The sequence below is a fragment of the Lynx canadensis genome, chromosome C1 (assembly GCF_007474595.2).
Source record: "Lynx canadensis isolate LIC74 chromosome C1, mLynCan4.pri.v2, whole genome shotgun sequence".
NCBI lineage: Eukaryota > Metazoa > Chordata > Mammalia > Carnivora > Felidae > Lynx > Lynx canadensis.
Window position 1 is genome coordinate 57,943,592 of NC_044310.1, and position 18,763 is coordinate 57,962,354.

The 18,763-nt window shown below is 37.0% G+C and overlaps 1 protein-coding gene across 1 annotated transcript in view; it reads right to left on the minus strand.

Moving 5' to 3' along the window:
- ANKRD13C (ankyrin repeat domain 13C) overlaps positions 1-18,383 on the minus strand; it is a 90,345-nt gene extending 71,962 nt beyond the window's left edge. Inside the window, exon 1 of the mRNA XM_030327626.2 lies at positions 17,616-18,383. Coding sequence (XP_030183486.1) covers positions 17,616-18,060 — 445 coding nt within the window. The 5' untranslated portion in view covers positions 18,061-18,383. The remainder of the gene's footprint in view (positions 1-17,615) is intronic.
- Positions 18,384-18,763: the final 380 nt, after the last annotated feature.

Genomic DNA, 18,763 nt, shown 5'->3' on the forward strand with positions numbered 1-18,763 from the left:
AACCATTACTAATACAATAAAAGAATATAAAGCCTTATTTGCCATAATCACAGTTTGGGAAATTTCTATTTTTTAAAAGTGCTTTTGCTTTTTATTCTGTCTTTATCTGGGCTTTTAAAATGGGGGGCGCCTGGGTGGCTCAGTCAGTTGAGCATTCGACTTTGGCTCAGGTCATGATATCGTGGTTTATGAGTTCAAGACCCATGTTGGGCTCTTGTGCTGACGTCTCAGAGCCTGGAGCTGCTTCAGATTCTGTGTCTCCCTCTCTCACTCACACTCTGTCTCTCTCTCTCTCAAAAATAAAAACACATTAAAAAATAAATAAATAAAATGGCATTTATTTTCTGCAGTAACACAGAATATAGACAGATTTTAAATCCTATTTGCAGTAAAATTTACACCTTTTTAGAAAATACTTTTAAACTTAACATTTATCTAACAGTCAAAAAATAAACCATACATTTGATTCCCTTTTACAAAAAATGAAGAAATTAATGCTTTTATTTCTCATCTCCATTTTTGTTTCACTAATTTAATCAATAGTTATAACCTTTTTCTTACCCTTTATAGAATATATGTCTTAAATTTTGAAGCAAAAGATTTTTTTTTTTGGAAATTTGCTGTCAAGATTGTAATCATATTTACTATGATTATTAGATTTCATCTATGGTACATTTAAGTGGTTTCAATGTTCACTATCAACGCTTTTCTGACACAACTCCTTTCTTGGGTTAATCATGTAAATTCATCTCTTATGATTTGGGATATTTCTTTGAATAATACTTTTCAGGAATGATAGCATGGTGGTTAATCTATTTTCTAGAATGTTATTGTTGCTTTCACAAATGAATACCTGACTAGAAAGAATTCTACAGTTAGAGGATGTCACAGCAAGTATGATCTAATATTGCAGAGGTCTGAGGCCAAACTGATATTCATTTGTTCAATAGCAATCTGTGCTCTTTACTTATATATATAGAATTCTTCATTAAAATTTAAAATATCACCAAGATATACAGAATCTCTTTTCATTAATTTTCTATGAGTTGTAACTTTGGAGTCTGAACCAATTTTAGATCAAAAAATGTTTTTCTTCTTTACTTATAGCTTTGAGTATTGCCTCTGTTCTAGTTATTCTGTTTTATTATCTGAAAATACATATTACTCATCAAATGAAATCTACAGAGGTATAACTCTGTATTTATAACTTATCCCTCATTAATTTTTCTTTTTCCTCTACAGTCTGTTTTCAAATTTTTTTTTTTTTTTTACATCATTCATTTAATTTTCTATACTGTCAAGCCTTTACTTAACAGTATCTTAGGATACTTTGATGACACTTCTTTTAAATGAGTATTTTTCAAAGACTATCAAATGACTTTTTTTTCCTGCTCATCCATCCTGGAATGAAGATTTATTCCAATCTAGTATGGGAAAAGACAATCAGACTTCCCCCACTTTCCTCTCAGTTCATTCAAAAAATGAACCAAAGTAAAAACCCTTTCTAAACTCTGAAGCTAAAAGAACAAGCTGATATCTAAGCATTTTCCTGTGACACTCTATTGTAATACTCTAGATAAAACGAAGAGTATCAGATAGTTGAGAGACAGAGGAGTTGTTACATAGAAATGAAAGATAAAAATAACAGTGCAAGACATATTCCTAAAACTATAAAATATCGATGAAAGGAATTAAATAATACCTAAATAAGCAGAAAGACATCCTGAAGTCATGGATTTAAATACTGGTAAAATGACAATACTCCCCAAATTGGTCTATAATTTTATTTTATTTTTTTTTAATTTTTTTTCAACGTTTTTATTTATTTTTGGGACAGAGAGAGACAGAGCATGAATGGGGGAGGGGCAGAGAGAGAGGGAGACACAGAATCGGAAACAGGCTCCAGGCTCTGAGCCATCAGCCCAGAGCCTGACGCGGGGCTCGAACTCACGGACCTCGAGATCGTGACCTGGCTGAAGTCGGACGCTTAACCGACTGCGCCACCCAGGCGCCCTATAATTTTAAAACGATCTCCATCAAAATCCCAACTGGCTTTTTTGAAGAAACTGACAAGCTGATCCTAAAGTTCATATAAAAATTCAGAGTACCCAGAATATATAAAACAATCTTGAGAAAGAACATCAAAGTTGGAAGGCTTACAAATTTCAAACTTACTACAAAACCACAGTAACCAAAACAGTATGTACTTGCATAAAGACACTCCTAAATATCAACAGATCAATCATACCATACACAAAAATTAATTCAAAATAGATCATGGACAGGCGGCACCTGGGTGTCAGTCAGTTAAGCCACCGACTCATGATTTAGGCTGAGGTCATGATCTCATGGTTCCTTAGTTTGAGCACTATGTAGGGCTCCACAAGACAGCACAAAGTCTGCTTAGGATTCTCTTTCTCCTTCTCTCTCTGCCCCTCCCCTGCATGCATTTCTCTGTCTCTCTCTTTCAAAATAAATTTAGGGGCACCTGGGTGGCTCAGTTGGTTAAGTGTCCAACTCTTGGTTTTGGCTCAGGTCATGATCTCCTGGTTAGTGAGTTTGAGCCCCACGTTGAGTTCTGTGTTGACAGCAAGGAGCCTGCTTGGTATTTTCTCTCTCTCTCTCTCTCTCTCTCTCTCCCTCTCTCTCTCTCTCTCTCCTCTCCTCTCCTCTCTCACTCCTCTCTCTCTCTCTCTCTCTCTCTCTCCCAAAAATAAATAAATAACATTTTTTTAAATTAATTAAAAAAAATAGATCATGGACCTAACTATAAGAGCTAAAACTATTAAAACCCTTGGAAAACAAAACAAAACAAAGGAGTAAATCTTTGTGACCTTGAATTAGGTAATGACTTCTCAGATACATCAAAGCACAGCACAAAAGCAAAATAAATTGGCTTTCATCAAATTAAAATGTTTTTGCTCCAAAGAATGGCATCAAGAAAGTGAAAAGAGAACCTAGGGAGGAAAATATTTGCAAATTATAAGTTTGATAGTATCCGATATATAAAGAACTCTTACAACTAAATAATTAAAAACCCCAATTTAAAAAGGAAAGGATCTGAATAGCTGTTTCTCTAAAGAATACACAAATGGCCAATAAGCACATGAAAGATGCTCAAAATCATTAGCCATTAAAATGAGATACAACTTTACATTCACTAGGATGGTTATAATCAAAAGACATAACACAAGTATTGGCAAGGAGGAGAAATTGAAATCCCTCATACAAAGTAAAATACTTTGAAAAACAGTTACCACATGGCCCAGCCAAAGGTATATATCCAAGAAAATGAAAACATGTTCACACAAAAACTTCCATACAAATGTTGATAGCAGTGTTATTCATAATAGTCAAAAAGTAGAAACAACTCAAATGCCCATTAACTATAAATAAAATGAGGTACATCTATGCAATGGAATATATTTGGCAACAGAAAGGAATAAAGTTCTGATACATGCTATAACATGGATGAACCTTGAAAACAATGTGCTAAGTGAAAGAAGCCAGTCATAAAGACCATATATTGTGATTCCATTTATATGAAATGTCTAGAATAATCAAATCTATAGAGAATGCAGATTAGTGGCTATCTAGGGCTGAGGCAAATGGGGGGGGGGAGGAGGAAGTAAAAGGTCAGGAGTACAGGACTTCTTCTTAGGGAATGAAAATGTTCTCAAATTGTGGTGATGGCTACAGAACTTTGAATACAACAAAAACCATTTAACTGTATAATTTAAATGGTTCAAATGTATGGTATGTGAATAATATTACAATATGCTGCTTAAAAATAAATAGAAGATAAATGGGGGATAAGTAAGGTTGCTAGAATTGCAGCAAATATTTATTCATGTCCCTAACGATTTTAAAAGCAAAAGTCTTCCTTACAAAAGCCTTTGTACTGGACATTTAATTTTACCTAAAGAATCATCACCCAGGTATGTCGCCTGACTAAAATAAGCTTACTTGCCCACTTGCTTCTTCGATGTGAATATTTCTAAGATACTAGAAATAGCTTTATTATTTTTCTACTGCTATAATCCTAAGGATAGCAATAAACGAAGGCAAAAAGAAGGGGTAGGCTTATTGTAGGGCACAAACTTGCCATCTGTTTCCCATATAGATACATTCTCATCCTCTAATTCAGGGATATGACATAAATAAAGTTTTATTAGAATATAACCACCTGCTGACTGTTTATGAATTGTTGATAGCTACTCTCTCTTTTTTAAATTAAAAAAAATTTAATATAATTTATTATCAAGTTATTGTCAATGTATACATACACCGTATACAGTGTGCTCTTGGCTTCAGGAGTAGATTCCCGTGGTTCATCGCTTATGTACAACACCCAGTGCTCATCCCAACAAGTTCCCTCCTCAATGTCCATCACCCATTTTCTCCTCTCCCTCACCCCCCTCCATCAACCCTCAGTTTGTTCTCTGTATTTAAGAATCTCTTCTGATTTGCCTCCCTCTCTGTTTGAAACTATTTTTTCCCCTTCCCTTACCCCATGGTCTTCGGCTAAGTTTTTCAAATTCCACATATGAGTGAAAACATACGATATCTATCTTTCTCTGACTTATTTCATGTAGCATAATACCCTCCAGTTCCATCCATGTTGTTGCAAATGGCAAGATTTCATTCTTTCTCATTGTTGATGGCTACTTTCACACAACAGATGGTAAGGCCTGCAAGCCTATATTTACTATCTTGCACTTTAAAAAAAAAAATTTAATGGAAGTATAGTTCACACACAATGTTTCAGGTATATAACAGAGTGATTCAACAACTGTATAACTATCTTGCCCTTTAATTATGTATGCAGACCCCTACTCTGATCAGCAAGGGTTTCATGTCATATTGCATTGCTTCCAGGATAGAACACCTGTCAGTCAATATAATTTCTATATATAATCACATATTACTATTATTAAAATTTTTTCTCATAATCTAGTTTACTTGATTCTAGAGTCATTATTATATTTTAATGTAAATTAGAAGTTCAAAGGTTCTGGGGCGCCTGGGTGGCGCAGTCGGTTAAGCGTCCGACTTCAGCCAGGTCAAGATCTCGCGGTCCGTGAGTTCGAGCCCCGCGTCAGGCTCTGGGCTGATGGCTCGGGGCCTGGAGCCTGTTTCCGATTCTGTGTCTCCCTCTCTCTCTGCCCCTCCCCCGTTCATGCTCTGTCTCTCTCTGTCCCAAAAATAAATAAACGTTTAAAAAAAAAAATAATTAAAAAAAAAAAAAAAAGGTTCTGTTATTTTTCCCAACATTTTACCCAGAGATAAAATCCATTCATCTTCACTTAAGATTTACTGAGCATTACTATGTTCTAGGCATAGTGATAGATATTAAAGAGTCAACCACTAGGATTAGAAATAATTCTTGTACTCAAGGAGCTTATGTTAACAAAAGAGAGCAGAAAACAGAAATGAGACAAAACAGATTATGGTAGGTGTTCAGAAAAATAACAAAGAGCTAAGGCAAAAATTAAATAAGGGATACATAACTTTCTGATTCTTCAGGCAGGAAAACCTCTCTAATGAGATAATGTTTAAAATGAGATCTTAAAGAGGAGTAGAAACTAAGAAATCAAAGAATAAGAAGAAAAGCATACAGTCAGAGACCAGAATAACCTAGCATATTCAAGGAACTAAAAGAAAACAAGTATTGCCAGAAAAGAAAAAAAGAGACATTTGTACAAAGATTATATCAGAGAAGCAGGCAAGGGCCAGATCATGTGAGGCTCTATAACTATGGTAAGAAATATGAACTTACTTTTTAGTGGAGAGGCACTAAGAATCTTGAAACAGGGACATGACATGATAAAATGACATTCCAAGATCACCTTGTGAAGGAAGGGGGACATGGGACCCAGATATGAGTCCAGTGTAGCATTCCAAGGGAAAAAAATAAAAATTGTGTTCAAAATGGTGGCAATGGAGACAGAAAGTAGAATGATGCAAAATAACCTTTAATTAGATACGCGTGGATAGGGAGGAGGAGGTGAGACAAAGAATGATCCCAATAATTGAGGCTTGAGCAACCAGATAATTAATGATGTGATTTAATAAAGGACTGGATGGCCAGTAGGAGGGGATAAGGTGGAAAATAATAATAATACATTTTGACAAATGAATTTTGAAGTATCTCTGAGATTCCCAAGTGGAGATAATTATAAACTATGGGAACTCCAAGAAGTCTAGATTGGAGGTATATGCAATTTGACAGTAAAAAAGAGACATTTAAAATCAAACATAGAAATTTGTGAATATCCACTTTTGCCCTAATAGTATAAAAAGGTAATAATAGTTATCTTCTTCACTTCTCTATCTTCCAGGAGAAAAAAAAAAAGGACCATGTTCTAAATGGTGACAGAAGAAAACAAGGCACTGATAACACCAGTTGCTGTTAAGAAGGGTAACTGAGTGGGTAAAGATGAGTGGGAGGCAACTATTTTTACAATGTATCTTTTACATCTTTTATAATTTTGTAGCATGTGAATGTAATAACTATTCAAAAAACTACACAAATTAAGGAGACTTACCAGAGTCTAGACAGAGCACCTAGGTAAAGAAAGCAGGCGTTTATGCACCTACATTATTACTCTATTTTCTTAAGCTTTCAAGGAAAATAAAGGTGAAAGGGCAAAAGCATCAGTACCTACTGATGCTTACAAATTAAAATTACTGTAACAAGTTTAAATTAATCACATTTTTAGAAGATTTATGAACTAGAAATGACTTTGCATTCAAACTATCCAATCCCTCTCATTTTATAGGTAAGTACATAATCAGAAATAATATATTCTAATTAAAGATACCAACATCATGCTTTGACTTCAATATTTTAAAAAGCAAATCATCATCATTTTTTCATCATACTCCTTCTCTAGCCAACACTGGATTTGCTTTATTGGCCAAGTATGCCATGAAACTAAGTGCTCAATGTCCTAGTTAAGCTTCATCGACTATCCCTTCAGTTTTCTAAGACCTCAACCTGCTGCTTAAGCTAATTTGTTACATAAAGATACTAAAACTTAAAATACCTTCTGCCAATTTTCCACAATGTAGTTTTTAAATCTGAAATCAGATGCTGTGGTTCTAACTTGATAAATAAACTGAATTCTGTTCTGTCAAATGAATAAAAATATTCCAGTAACATTAAGAACCACTGCAGTGCTAAAGTATTCAAATTATCAACCAAAAGGCTAGATTTACAGGGCATCTATGTATGTGCCCAGTACTGTACTATATATACTTCATAAACCTTATCTTATTCCCCAATACCCTGTGAGACAAATATTATTCCTATTTTGCAGGTAAGAAGAATAAAGCTAACAGTAGTTAGATAATTTCCTAAAATTATATATCTAGAAATTGTATGAGTCATGACTCTGAAATCTGTATGTTAATTTTTACTAAATGAACAGTTTTCAAACTTTTTGTCTCAAGATCCATTTATACTCTTAAAGATCTTGGGGCACCTGGGTGGCTCAGTCAGTTAAGCATCCTACTCTTGATTTCAGTTCAGGTGATGGTGTCATGGTTCGTGAGTTCAAGCCCTGCATCGGGCTCTGCACTGACACTGTGGATCTTGCTTGGGGTTCTCTCTCTTTCCCTCTCTCTGCCCCTCCCTTGCTCGCTCACTCTCTCTCAAAATAAATAACTTAAAATGAAATCTTATTAAAAAAAAGAATATTAAAGATCTTTTTTTTAAAAAGATCTTTTATGTGGATTATTTATATGGACAAAACTATCGATATTTACCATATTAGAAATTAAAATTAAACGTAGAATTTTATTAATTTTAAAATTACAATCACTCTATTACAAACTAATAAAATTTTTTATGAGGAAAATAATTGCATTTTCCAAAACAAAACAAAAAATAAACGACAGGAATGGTGCTATTTTAAACTCTTTAATTAAAAATTAAAATCAATTCTTTAATGTCTGCCTAATAGAAGACACTAGATTTTTATAATTATTTCTGCATTCAATAATGTGTAAATTTTGCTTTGGTCTGAAGAAAACCTACATCAGAAGCTACGCAGTTGAAAAAAGGAGGGGTATTTTAATAGCCTTTTTAAATAATTGGAGGTGCTCTTTGCTACTATACCAAAACCTCAGTGGTCATTTCTTTTTTTTTTTTTTTTAATATTTATTTATTTTTGAGATAGAGAGACAGAGCAAGAGCAGGGGAGGGACAGAGAGATAGGAAGACACAGAATCCAAAACAGGCTCCAGGCTCTGAGCTGTCAGCACAGAGCCCAATGCGGGCCTCAAACTCACAAACTGTGAGATCATGACCTAAGCCAAAGTCGGATGCTTACCAACTAAGCCACCCAGACACCCCAGTAAGTAGTCATGTCTTAAAGGTTAGCTGCAATGTGAAATCTAAAACTGTACCAATAAACTTTTTGCATGGAGTTATACTGAAACCCATTGGTTTCTCTTGTACTTTAAATGGATCTTTTACATGATTTTGAAACATCATGCTCTGATCATCTGAAAAATACCAGTTGATTGAGTTACGCAGATCTTCCAAATATCAACATATTTCATTATACAAAGAAAAAAAATCAAAATACCATCAATCCAACCAAAAAAGTCTTTGGATCCTGGAAAACTGTCAAAGTGACAAAGACAAGTTTCCCAATTGTAATTTTTGATCCAAGTCTGAATTTCTTCATTGGCAATAAATATACCAATTGTCTTCTGTAAAGTCATTCACTTTCCAGAAAAATGTCTGCCAAGTATCTAATTGGAAAAACCATAGTTTGTCTGGAAGCTGTTCTTTCAAGTAAAAATGGTGTTCTATGACAAAAGCTGCTAGTTTGGCTTACAACTCAAAGAACTATACAAATGTTTTCCCTTATTTTCTCTTCAGTATGCAGAAGAGCATCATGAAAAATCTGTATTATGTCACATAGAATATCAAAAAGATATGTACTCAAGATTAAGACTGATTAATCATTTCTACAGCTTCAACAAAGACATTAAGTGAACTGGCTTTTTTTTTTTTTAACTCGAATATGTGGCATACGCATTATGTGACTACACAGTAAATACCAGCAAGTTTGGTCTTTGATTCATACTCAGGTTCTGATAACTTTACCCACCACTGCTTTTGTGACATCAGCAAAAGTGTCAACACAGTGAAAAAGGCAAGCAATGACTTTGTATTATTACAAAAATAGTTTTGATTTCACACCCGCTCCCTAATTAGGGAGAAAACAGGAAGCTCCAGCTTCTAGACACCTTCAAATCCCATCCGAGCAAGCATTAAAAAGGGAGAATTCCTGTATTTCTCTCATAAACAGTACTATGCTACGAAAACTCACACACACATAATATTAGACTCCAAACCAGGTCTACTTTTTCCTTATTTCCACAGCTACCCCCTAGTTACAATAGCATGTTAAATTGACCCTTGCCATCCAAGCTTTGCTTCATATAGCAGCAGATGGAGCCTTTTAAAATCAGATTGTGTTACTTCTCTGCTCAAAATCCTCACTTCCTATTACTCAGAATAAAAGCCAAATCCTTTTGGTCTACAAAGCTCCACAGGCTTAACCCCCTCTACTACCTCTCAACTCTCTATTTCCTACCACTCTCCCCTGTACCAGTCACAGTTTGCCTTCCTTCTACCCCTTTGAACATGGGGCTTTTATGTTTGTTATTCTCGATCTGAAACTGTTCTGCCAGATATCTGCTCCCTAATTTTCTTTAGGTACTGCTGCAACCCCTGCACCTAAAATACTGTCACATAGTAGGAGCTCAGTATGTATCTGTTAAATGAAGGAAAGAATGAACAAAGAGAAGAAAAAATAAATAATTATAAAGAATCATTAGAATGGTGCTAAAATCAGGGCACCTGGGTGGCTCAGTTGGTTGGGCATCCAACTTCAGCTCAGGTCATGATCTCACAGCTTGTGAGTTCGAGCCCCGTGTCAGGCTCTGTGCTGACAGCTCAGAGCCTGAAGCCTGCTTCAATTCTGTGTTTCCCTATCTCTCTGCCCCTACCCTGCTTGTGCTCTCTGTCTCTCATAAATGAATAAACGTTAAAAAATAAAAAAAAAAAAAAAGAATGGTGTTAAAATCTGTTTTTTAACTTTCCAAAAAAGCATTCAATCACAGAAAATGCAGGTTTCCACATGATTCTCTATGAAAGCCAATCAAGGATATATGTGCTAAAGAGGATATTCAACACAGCATATAGGTGGTTTTACAGAATTCAGTACAGTACTGAGTAAGAGAGCACATGCATTAACCATGCCTGATAAATACTTACAGCAAGATCAAAACACACTACACCAGTAGATCAAAGATGACTTCTATGAGAGTCAAATAAACCTAACCCTTTAGAAGACTGACAGTATAAATTCAAGTATCAGATAAAAACCTCAACTGAAGTACTATCTAAACCTCAGGAACAAGAATGTCTTCTGCTGGAAGACACTTAACATGAAAACCGATGAGTAAGATATTGGTATCAATGGGTATTACTATTAAATGAGCCTTCAGAGTTAAAAACAGTTTCAAATGCAGTCTCCCATTCAAGACTACAGTACCCCACCCAAGGGGTAGATATTATGTATCTTCTTATTTCAGTAGTCAAGCAAATAGAATTTCATAAAAACCTCTTTGTAGAGAAGTGTGGCCTCAAACTAAGATCTAATTCCAAATATAGAGATGGCCTCCTAGTTTTGCAGATCATCTTTGAGGTTTCAACAAGAGTGACAGGCTCAAGAACAGATGAAATTCAACCAAGCCATACAGTTAAACCTAATAATCCTGATAACAAACACCATTCATAAATCTTCAAACAGAAAGAAGACCTTTTTCTTTTTCCTACCCTCAGCAATATCAGTCTTGCTTAATAAAACTAAGGTTCCATCTGTCCCCCAATGAAATAAATAGTATATGAACAGGAACATGTTGTTTGACTACCCAGCCCTCACTCAATTTTTGAAGAACTATGTTCATTTTCTAGAATCCAAAGCATCCTGACAATTATATTATACTCCACATTAGATTTCTATGACTTAAGAATGACATTAACTTGGGACAGACTGCCTAGAATTCAATTCTTCAAGGACTCCTCCAGAATTCTCCTGCCTTATTGAGGATGCAAAGGACACAACATGAAATAACTGCTCATTTCTGCTTCCTTTTTTTTTTTTGCCAAAGCTGAAAGGTCAGGGATTCCTGCGCCTATTATAGTTCAGTACAGGAAAGGGGAGAAGAGGACTCGTTCTACCCTCTTATGAGGTAGCTCTGCAGATGTGTTCACGTAACAATTCTAAGTGTCAAGTCACATTCTAATACTTATAACAATGCCATCAACAAACATAGCCACTTAACCCAAGGACAGTCCTACTCTGTTGGGAGATGCATATGGGGGAAGAGAGGTAAGAGGAAGGTCATATTCACATAGACATGAAGATCAACTGAATCAACCCTGACAGATCAGTGAAATGACAGATTTCACTGCCAATCCACCTTCATGCCAAGTGAAGGTACATGACGCTTTAATGGATTATCTTGGGCCTCCCAAAAGTACTTCACTTTTTTTTCTAGGAGACACTGAGGTCTGCCTTTCAAAAACAAAGTCCAGAAAACACCACAAACACAGGAGAAAAATACAAAGTTATTGCTGTTCTTTTAAAGATGTGCCAGCATTTTAACCTTCCTGGCTAAAACTGTTCATCTAACACTTAATTCTAAATTTTTTTGAAAGCAAAGTGTAGCTTTATAGTCACCTCTTCTCAAACAGACATAAAATGCAGTATTTCTTGCATCACCCATCATAAAGATTTTAGTGACAAAAACAGAGAAAATAATATCAAAATGAAATTTAAAGATTTATATAGAATAAGCCAAAACAAACATACCATACAGGCATCAATTATCCTATTGCCTCAATTCCCAAACATATGTTTTTAATCTTTCTGATGTTTTAAAATCCCTGTCTGATGAATAGACACTTCTCCAAAGACATCCAGATGGCCAACCGACACATGAAAAAAATGCTCAACGTCACTCATCATCAGGGAATACAAATCAAACCAGTGAGATACCACCTCACACCTGTCAGAATGGCTAACATTAACAACTCAGGTAACAACAGATGTTGGCGAGGATGAGGATGCGGACAAAGAGGATCTCTTTTGCATTGTTGGTGGGAATGCAAGCTGGTGCAGCCACTCTGGAAAACAGTATGGAGGTTCCTCAAAAAGCTAAAAGTAGAACTACCCTACAACCCAGCAATTGCACTACTAGGCATTTATCCACAGGATACAGGTGTGCTGTTTCAAAGGGACACATTGCACCTCCCATGTTTATAGCAGCACTAATCAACAATCTTTCAACTATCAACTACTTTCCAAAGTATGGAAAGAACCCAAATGTCCATCGATGGATGAATGGATAAAGAAGTAGTATATATATACAATGGAGTATTACTCGGCAATCAAAAAGAATGAAATGCTGCCATTTGCAACTACGTGGATGGAACTGGAGGGTATATGCTAAGTGAAATTAGTCAGAGAAAGACAAAAATCATATGACTTTATTCATACGAGGACTTTAAGAGACAAAACAGATGAACATAAGGGAAGGGAAACAAAAATAATATAAAAACAGGGAGGGGGACAAAACAGAAGAGACTCATTAATACGGAGAACAAACAGAGGGTTACTGGAGGGGTTGTGGGAGGGGGGGATGGGCTAAATGGATAAGGGGTATTAAGGAATCTACTCCTGAAATCATTGTTTCACTATATGCTAATTTGGATGTAAATTTTAAAAAATAAAAAATTAAATTAAAAAAAAAGAAGTAAAATATAAATAATAAAATCCCTGTCTGAAGAAATCCGCCAGCCACTGGGCAGAGAGGTTACACATGTTAACCATTTCATTCATTACCATTCCCTTGAGTTTCCAGCATTGGCAGCAATACTCCCAGTTGAGATTTAACTTACATTTGAAATCTCCAATCACTGTGTGTAATAGCTACACAAAGATTACATTACAACTCATTAAAAATGAAAATTAAGGGGCGCCTGGGTGGCTCAGTCGGTTGAGCGGCTGACTTCGGCTCAGGTCATGATCTCGCGGTCCGTGAGTTTGAGCCCCGCGTCGGGCTCTTGCTGACAGCTCAGAGCGTGGAGCCTGTTTCAGATTCTGTGTCTCCCTCTCTCTGACCCTCCCCAATTCATGCTCTGTCTCTGTCTCAAAAATAAATAAACGTTAAAAAAAAAAATTTTTTTTAAATGAAAATTAACTGTATACAGAAGATGGCTTGTCACATGCCAGGCAATGTAATTACAGGCAGCAGAAACTGCCAAATTTCTCAGAATATATCAGGAATTTTTCACATCTAGGAAAAGCTGGTTTAATCAATTCGTATATCAAGGATTTCAATCACTCTGGTACCTAAGAGCTTCTGATTAATGTCCAAAGGAAAATAATTTACGTCTGAGGATATTTAACTCAAGGGAAAAAACAAAATTACAAGTTTAACAAATGAGAAGTGCAGTAAAAATCAAGAAAGTCTTCTATATGCTTCATAAGCATTCTCAATTCTGAAAGTGCTAAAGAAGTAAAAATCATTACCATCAACTAAAAAATAGCATTTCACCATGATGCTTTAACTACCAATGTCAAAAAGTAATTCAGAAAATTTTTTACAATGTGAAGAGAGGCTTAGACTTAAACTTTATTCCATACTAAAGAAAAAATAGTATATAACTAAAGATATACTAAGGACATAAAATTTAATAAATTTGTGTATATTAGGGGCGCCTGGATGGCTCAGTCATTTAAGTGTCCAACTCTTGATTTCGGCTCAGGTCATGATCTCATGGTTTGTGAGATCAAGTGCCACATTGGGTCTGCACTGACAGCACAGAGCCTGCTTGGGATTCTTACATTCGTCTCTCTCTGCCCCATCTCCCACTTGCACTTTCTCTCTTCTCAAAATAAATATATAAACTTAAAAAAAATTAATAAAAATAAATTTGTGAACATTTAATGTAGTGTATCTTTCTTCCCACCCCCCCAAAACTTTACTAAATATACAATGAGTCACAGTCATTTGGCATATGTGAACACAGTATACTCACGATGTTATAGCTATTACTGTATTTAACTTATATTTCCAAAGATTTGTTTGGATCCAAAGACAGTATTCCTCAAGATAACTGATGACTCAGAAAAAGCAACTCATACTCAACGAACATTTTATCACAAAAGAAAAAGTTCAATCCTTGCTCCTATTCAAGTCAGTAATTTGTAAATACACAAAAATACACAAAAACACATTTTAAAAAGTTTATCGAATAAGACATCACTGGAAACTGAAAGAGCTAATGAACAGTGAGCTAAATGACCAGATTAGGGCACAGTAAGCTTTCCAGCTAGATAGAATAAAGGATCAAAATGAACAAGTATGATTTAATAAATGTAAAGTCCTATTTTAGGTTAAAAAAAAAAAAACTGTAAGAAGGGACAGCATGGAGAGACAGCCAATCACTTGAGAAAAAGCAATATTAAAAAATTAACATACTCTTGCACTGCATTACTTAATGTGTGCTTTTTAGTACACATTGGCACACTGTTCAGCTCTAAACATACATTGCTTAAAGCAACGAATATGCTCTCCTTTTTGTCTTTGCTCATGAGGCTACTATAGCTCTAACACTAAGGTTAGTTCTTAGCACCATCCTCAAAGGGAAGAATTAACAAACTGAGTTTCACTAAAAGACAATGATTAAGATTTTCATTTACTTATTTAACACACATATCTAGTATTTAATGTTTCAGGGACCATCTAAGCACTTTATAATCCATGCCAAATGAAGAATGGATGCAGAAGTTAGGAATGTTTAACTTAAAGATAAGAACATGACAGCTCTTGTCAAAGATCTAAAGGGCTATCATGTGGATGAGGTAGCCCATTTATTTGTGCCATTACATAAAAAGGAAACAGAACAAACGAGAGTGACCGGTTTGGGCTCTATAGCAACTCTGAAATTTGTCCAATGGCAAAATCTCTCCATAAGGCTACTATACGGACTAAATGAGAAAATACATATTTAAAGAACTTTGTTGTAAATTTCCACATTACACATTACTAGAATTTACTTCTGTATAGTGGGTCCTGACTAACAGAAATATTTACCGAGGCTGACCACGGACTTTGGAGTCCTAGCTATTAGTTCAGTTCCCAGCTTTGCAATTTATACCAAGTATGCAACTTTAGCAAAGTTTCCTTGTATCTCTAGGCTTCACTTTTTTCACCTTTAAAATAAGGATAAAAGAATCTGCTTTGCAAGGTGATTGTGCAAATTAAATGTGATAATATAGGTAACATTTAGCATAGTGCTGACACACTCAGTAAATTGTATCTATGATGAGGATAATCATCATCATCATCATCATGTTGTAGAAGGTATCTCTCTGGTGAATATAAAACTAACTATGTGGTATGATGTGGTATGACTGCATGGCTCTGCTATGCACCTGCATGAGTGTATGAAACTGCTATGCACTTATCATGTTACAACAATCCAAATATAATATACAGCTTGCATTTGTTTGGTGATTTTAAAAGCGTTTATCTTTTGTAATGTGAAGGAAAAAATATCCTTAAAATCTAAATAAGTATCCAGGTTAGTAAATATCAGGAATAAAAGTCATGTAATGTAATGTAATGGGAAAATTATGCAGCTACAGAAAGAAAAGGGACTAAAGAAGTAGCACATTAAATATAAGCTACTCTTCCTAGTTGACTTCATGGTGAGAGATGAAAATATATATTGAAGGGGGAAAAATTACACTTTCTATAGATATGTGAACCACTGGTTACAGTCATCAGAAATACCAACAATACAAGGGCAGCTAAGTTCACTGCAAACATTTGGTACATCAAAGCAATGTAAAAAGAGAAGTTCAGTAGGCTAAGGACAAGAGTATAAGGGATTTAGGATTCTAATTACTTCATTACCATCAACAAACAATATTATGCTTGTTGCAATAACAGTAAAATGATTGAATAAATGTAGGAATGAAAAACCAGGTGCAGCTTTCAGGTACTTTTTTGAGGATTTGAATTATGATCAATGACAGTGATATTATTACAATATTGGAAATTCAGGGGCGCCTGGGTGGCTCAGTTGGTGATGCATCCGACTTCGGCTCAGGTCATGATGTTGCCGTTCATGAGTTCAAGCCCCAAATCCGGCTCTGTGCTGACAGCTCAGAGCCTGGAGCCTACTTCGGGTTCTGTGTCTCCCTCTCTCTCTGCCTCTGCCTCTGCCTCCTGCCCCGCACTGTCTCTCTCTCAAAAATAAACATTTTTAAAAAGGCAACTATTTTAAAAAAACAATACTGGAAATTCAGATACAAGTGCAATTGTTGGAGAATTATACAACCAATAGAAATCTTATTTTTTAATCTAAATTTTTGCCCTAATTTCACATAAGAAGCCTAGAGTCCACTGGAATTAAGGGAGCTTATTCCTCAGGCAAGCATTTCATTAATGTGTTATATATTACTTTGAACAGAGTTGAGTGTGTCTTAAATGAATGTATACAATAGTCATGTTCAGTTAAAAGCAGAGCTATAAATAGTATTTGTCAACTACTCAATTTAAAATGGCTTATTAAATGTTGAAAATGTCAGTGTTGACGTGTTTTCATTAATAAATGCACGGCTGCTTGGAAGTCAACTCAATTACATCACATTTTTGAAATTAAAAAAAAAAGTTCAGCTGATGAGTTACGACAGAAAGTAGAAATACAGTCCTTGAATAATAAATGATACTCTATTTTGCCATATAGGTTATGATGAAGTTACTATGAAAAACTAGTACTATTTTTAGTCACAGTCATCAAGATGAAACATTATTAGCAATTATGTAAAACAAGCAAAACACTCAAAACTCTACTCCAAAATTTTAGCTACTTAAGTCACTTTACTTACTCTAGGTATCAAATGCCAACAACTTTCTACATTTTGGCTGTTAGAAATCAAAGCATTCTATATCCCATCTTAAATGCAAAGTGTAGACACTTTGTATCAAACTAAGTTTCCTGAAAGCAGAGAAAAAGAAACAGACAACCTGGGGGCAGGTAGAAATCACAACCAGTTGCAGTCAAGTTGGGATCTGTACCTGAATAATGAAAGGGAGGTGGGCCATTTTATATGTACAAAATTCGAGATCCCCAGGTGAGAGAAGGGGAGAGAAAGAAAAGAAACACAGTTACATAAACATAGGAAGGCCAGGTTGGACATGGGGCAATTTTCAATTTCTTTGTAAAAAATCAATACATTGAAGGCCTGTCTCAAAAATAAACAAAACAGCTTCTCAGAGGAAACTTTGAAGTGGGCAAGGAGGAAACATTCCTTTGCACCCACAAGCATCAATTCCCTGACCACTGGCATGCTATTACTGAAACGGTCGTGATTTACAGGCATTTGGCCCGGATGACGAGCAAAGGAGAGGAAAGAAAGGTCTGCTGGAGAGGAGCCTAGGATTCCAGAGGCCTGGGAAGGCACACCCTACGTTCGGGAAAGGAGAGGTGGAGAGGGACGAGCACTCCTCACCGTGATTATCTTTCTGCCCGATATTGTGCGTGCGGATGAGAGAGGACAGTCTCCTCACATCCCCCTTGAAGACGCACTCGTGTACCGGGTAGTGTGCGGGACAACTGCCTCCATCTGCGACGACAGCAATGGGGTTGGTGCCCGCTAGAAGAGCCGGGGACTGGGAGGTGGTAGTCACGGAGGAACCGTGCAGCGGCAGGGCCGGGACGCCAGGGGGGTTGGAGGAGGCCGGAGCTGTCTTCAGCTGCAGCCGGCGGTGATGGTTACTGAAGATCTTATGACAGGCTTTGCCGCCCTTGCCGCCGCCGCCTGTCCCAAGCCTGCCTCCCGTAAAGGTGCCGCCTAGGGTAGCCGCCGCTTCCTCATCCCCGGGTTCCAGCAGGTCGCCCTCTTCTTTGCTGGGCTTGTGGTCTCTCCGCAGTGAGCGGATCTTCTCCCCGGTCATCGCCGCCAGGGGCAGAGAGGGGATCCGGGAGGCTCACCGCCCGCGACGGAGCTGGCGCTGCGGCGGCGCAAGGCGATTAGAGCGGTGGCCAGGATCCTCCAGCGCAGCATGAACTCTCAGGGCGCCCCCGAGCCCGGGACAAACGCATCTCCTGGAGGGAGAAGAGCCGGCTCTCGCCTAGGCACGAAGGGACGCGCGCTCGCTGGGGGGAGCTAGAGCTCAGGTGCCCACGACACCAGGATCCCTGTCCCCGCTGCCGCAGCCGCCGCCACTACCTCACGCCGGAAAACAGGGCACGGCCATCTTACCCTGACTTCTCTCGCGAGAGCTCCCTCGGGAGGAGGGAGGAAACACCGCGATAAGTGAGCTGGCCGCTCCCTCCCTCGCACCGTCTAGTCCCGGAGAGTAACCGAGCTCCGCCCCTAGTTTAGGACCTGACAATTGGCGCTTCTGATGGGCGGTGTAAAACCTTAACTTGTGTTTGAGATATTCGATGCAGTTTGTAAACACTGACTGAAACCCTCAGACCTCTGGGTCTCCAGCAGAGTAATGCAAACTGACGCCACTGCACACAGGATGTGATGTCAGTATGATGTTGCACAAGATACTCATTCAATCAACATTTACTAAGCATCTACTTTGTATCATACACTGAGCTACTAGATTTCTAAGACGCCACTCCTGGCTCCAAAGAGATCAACGC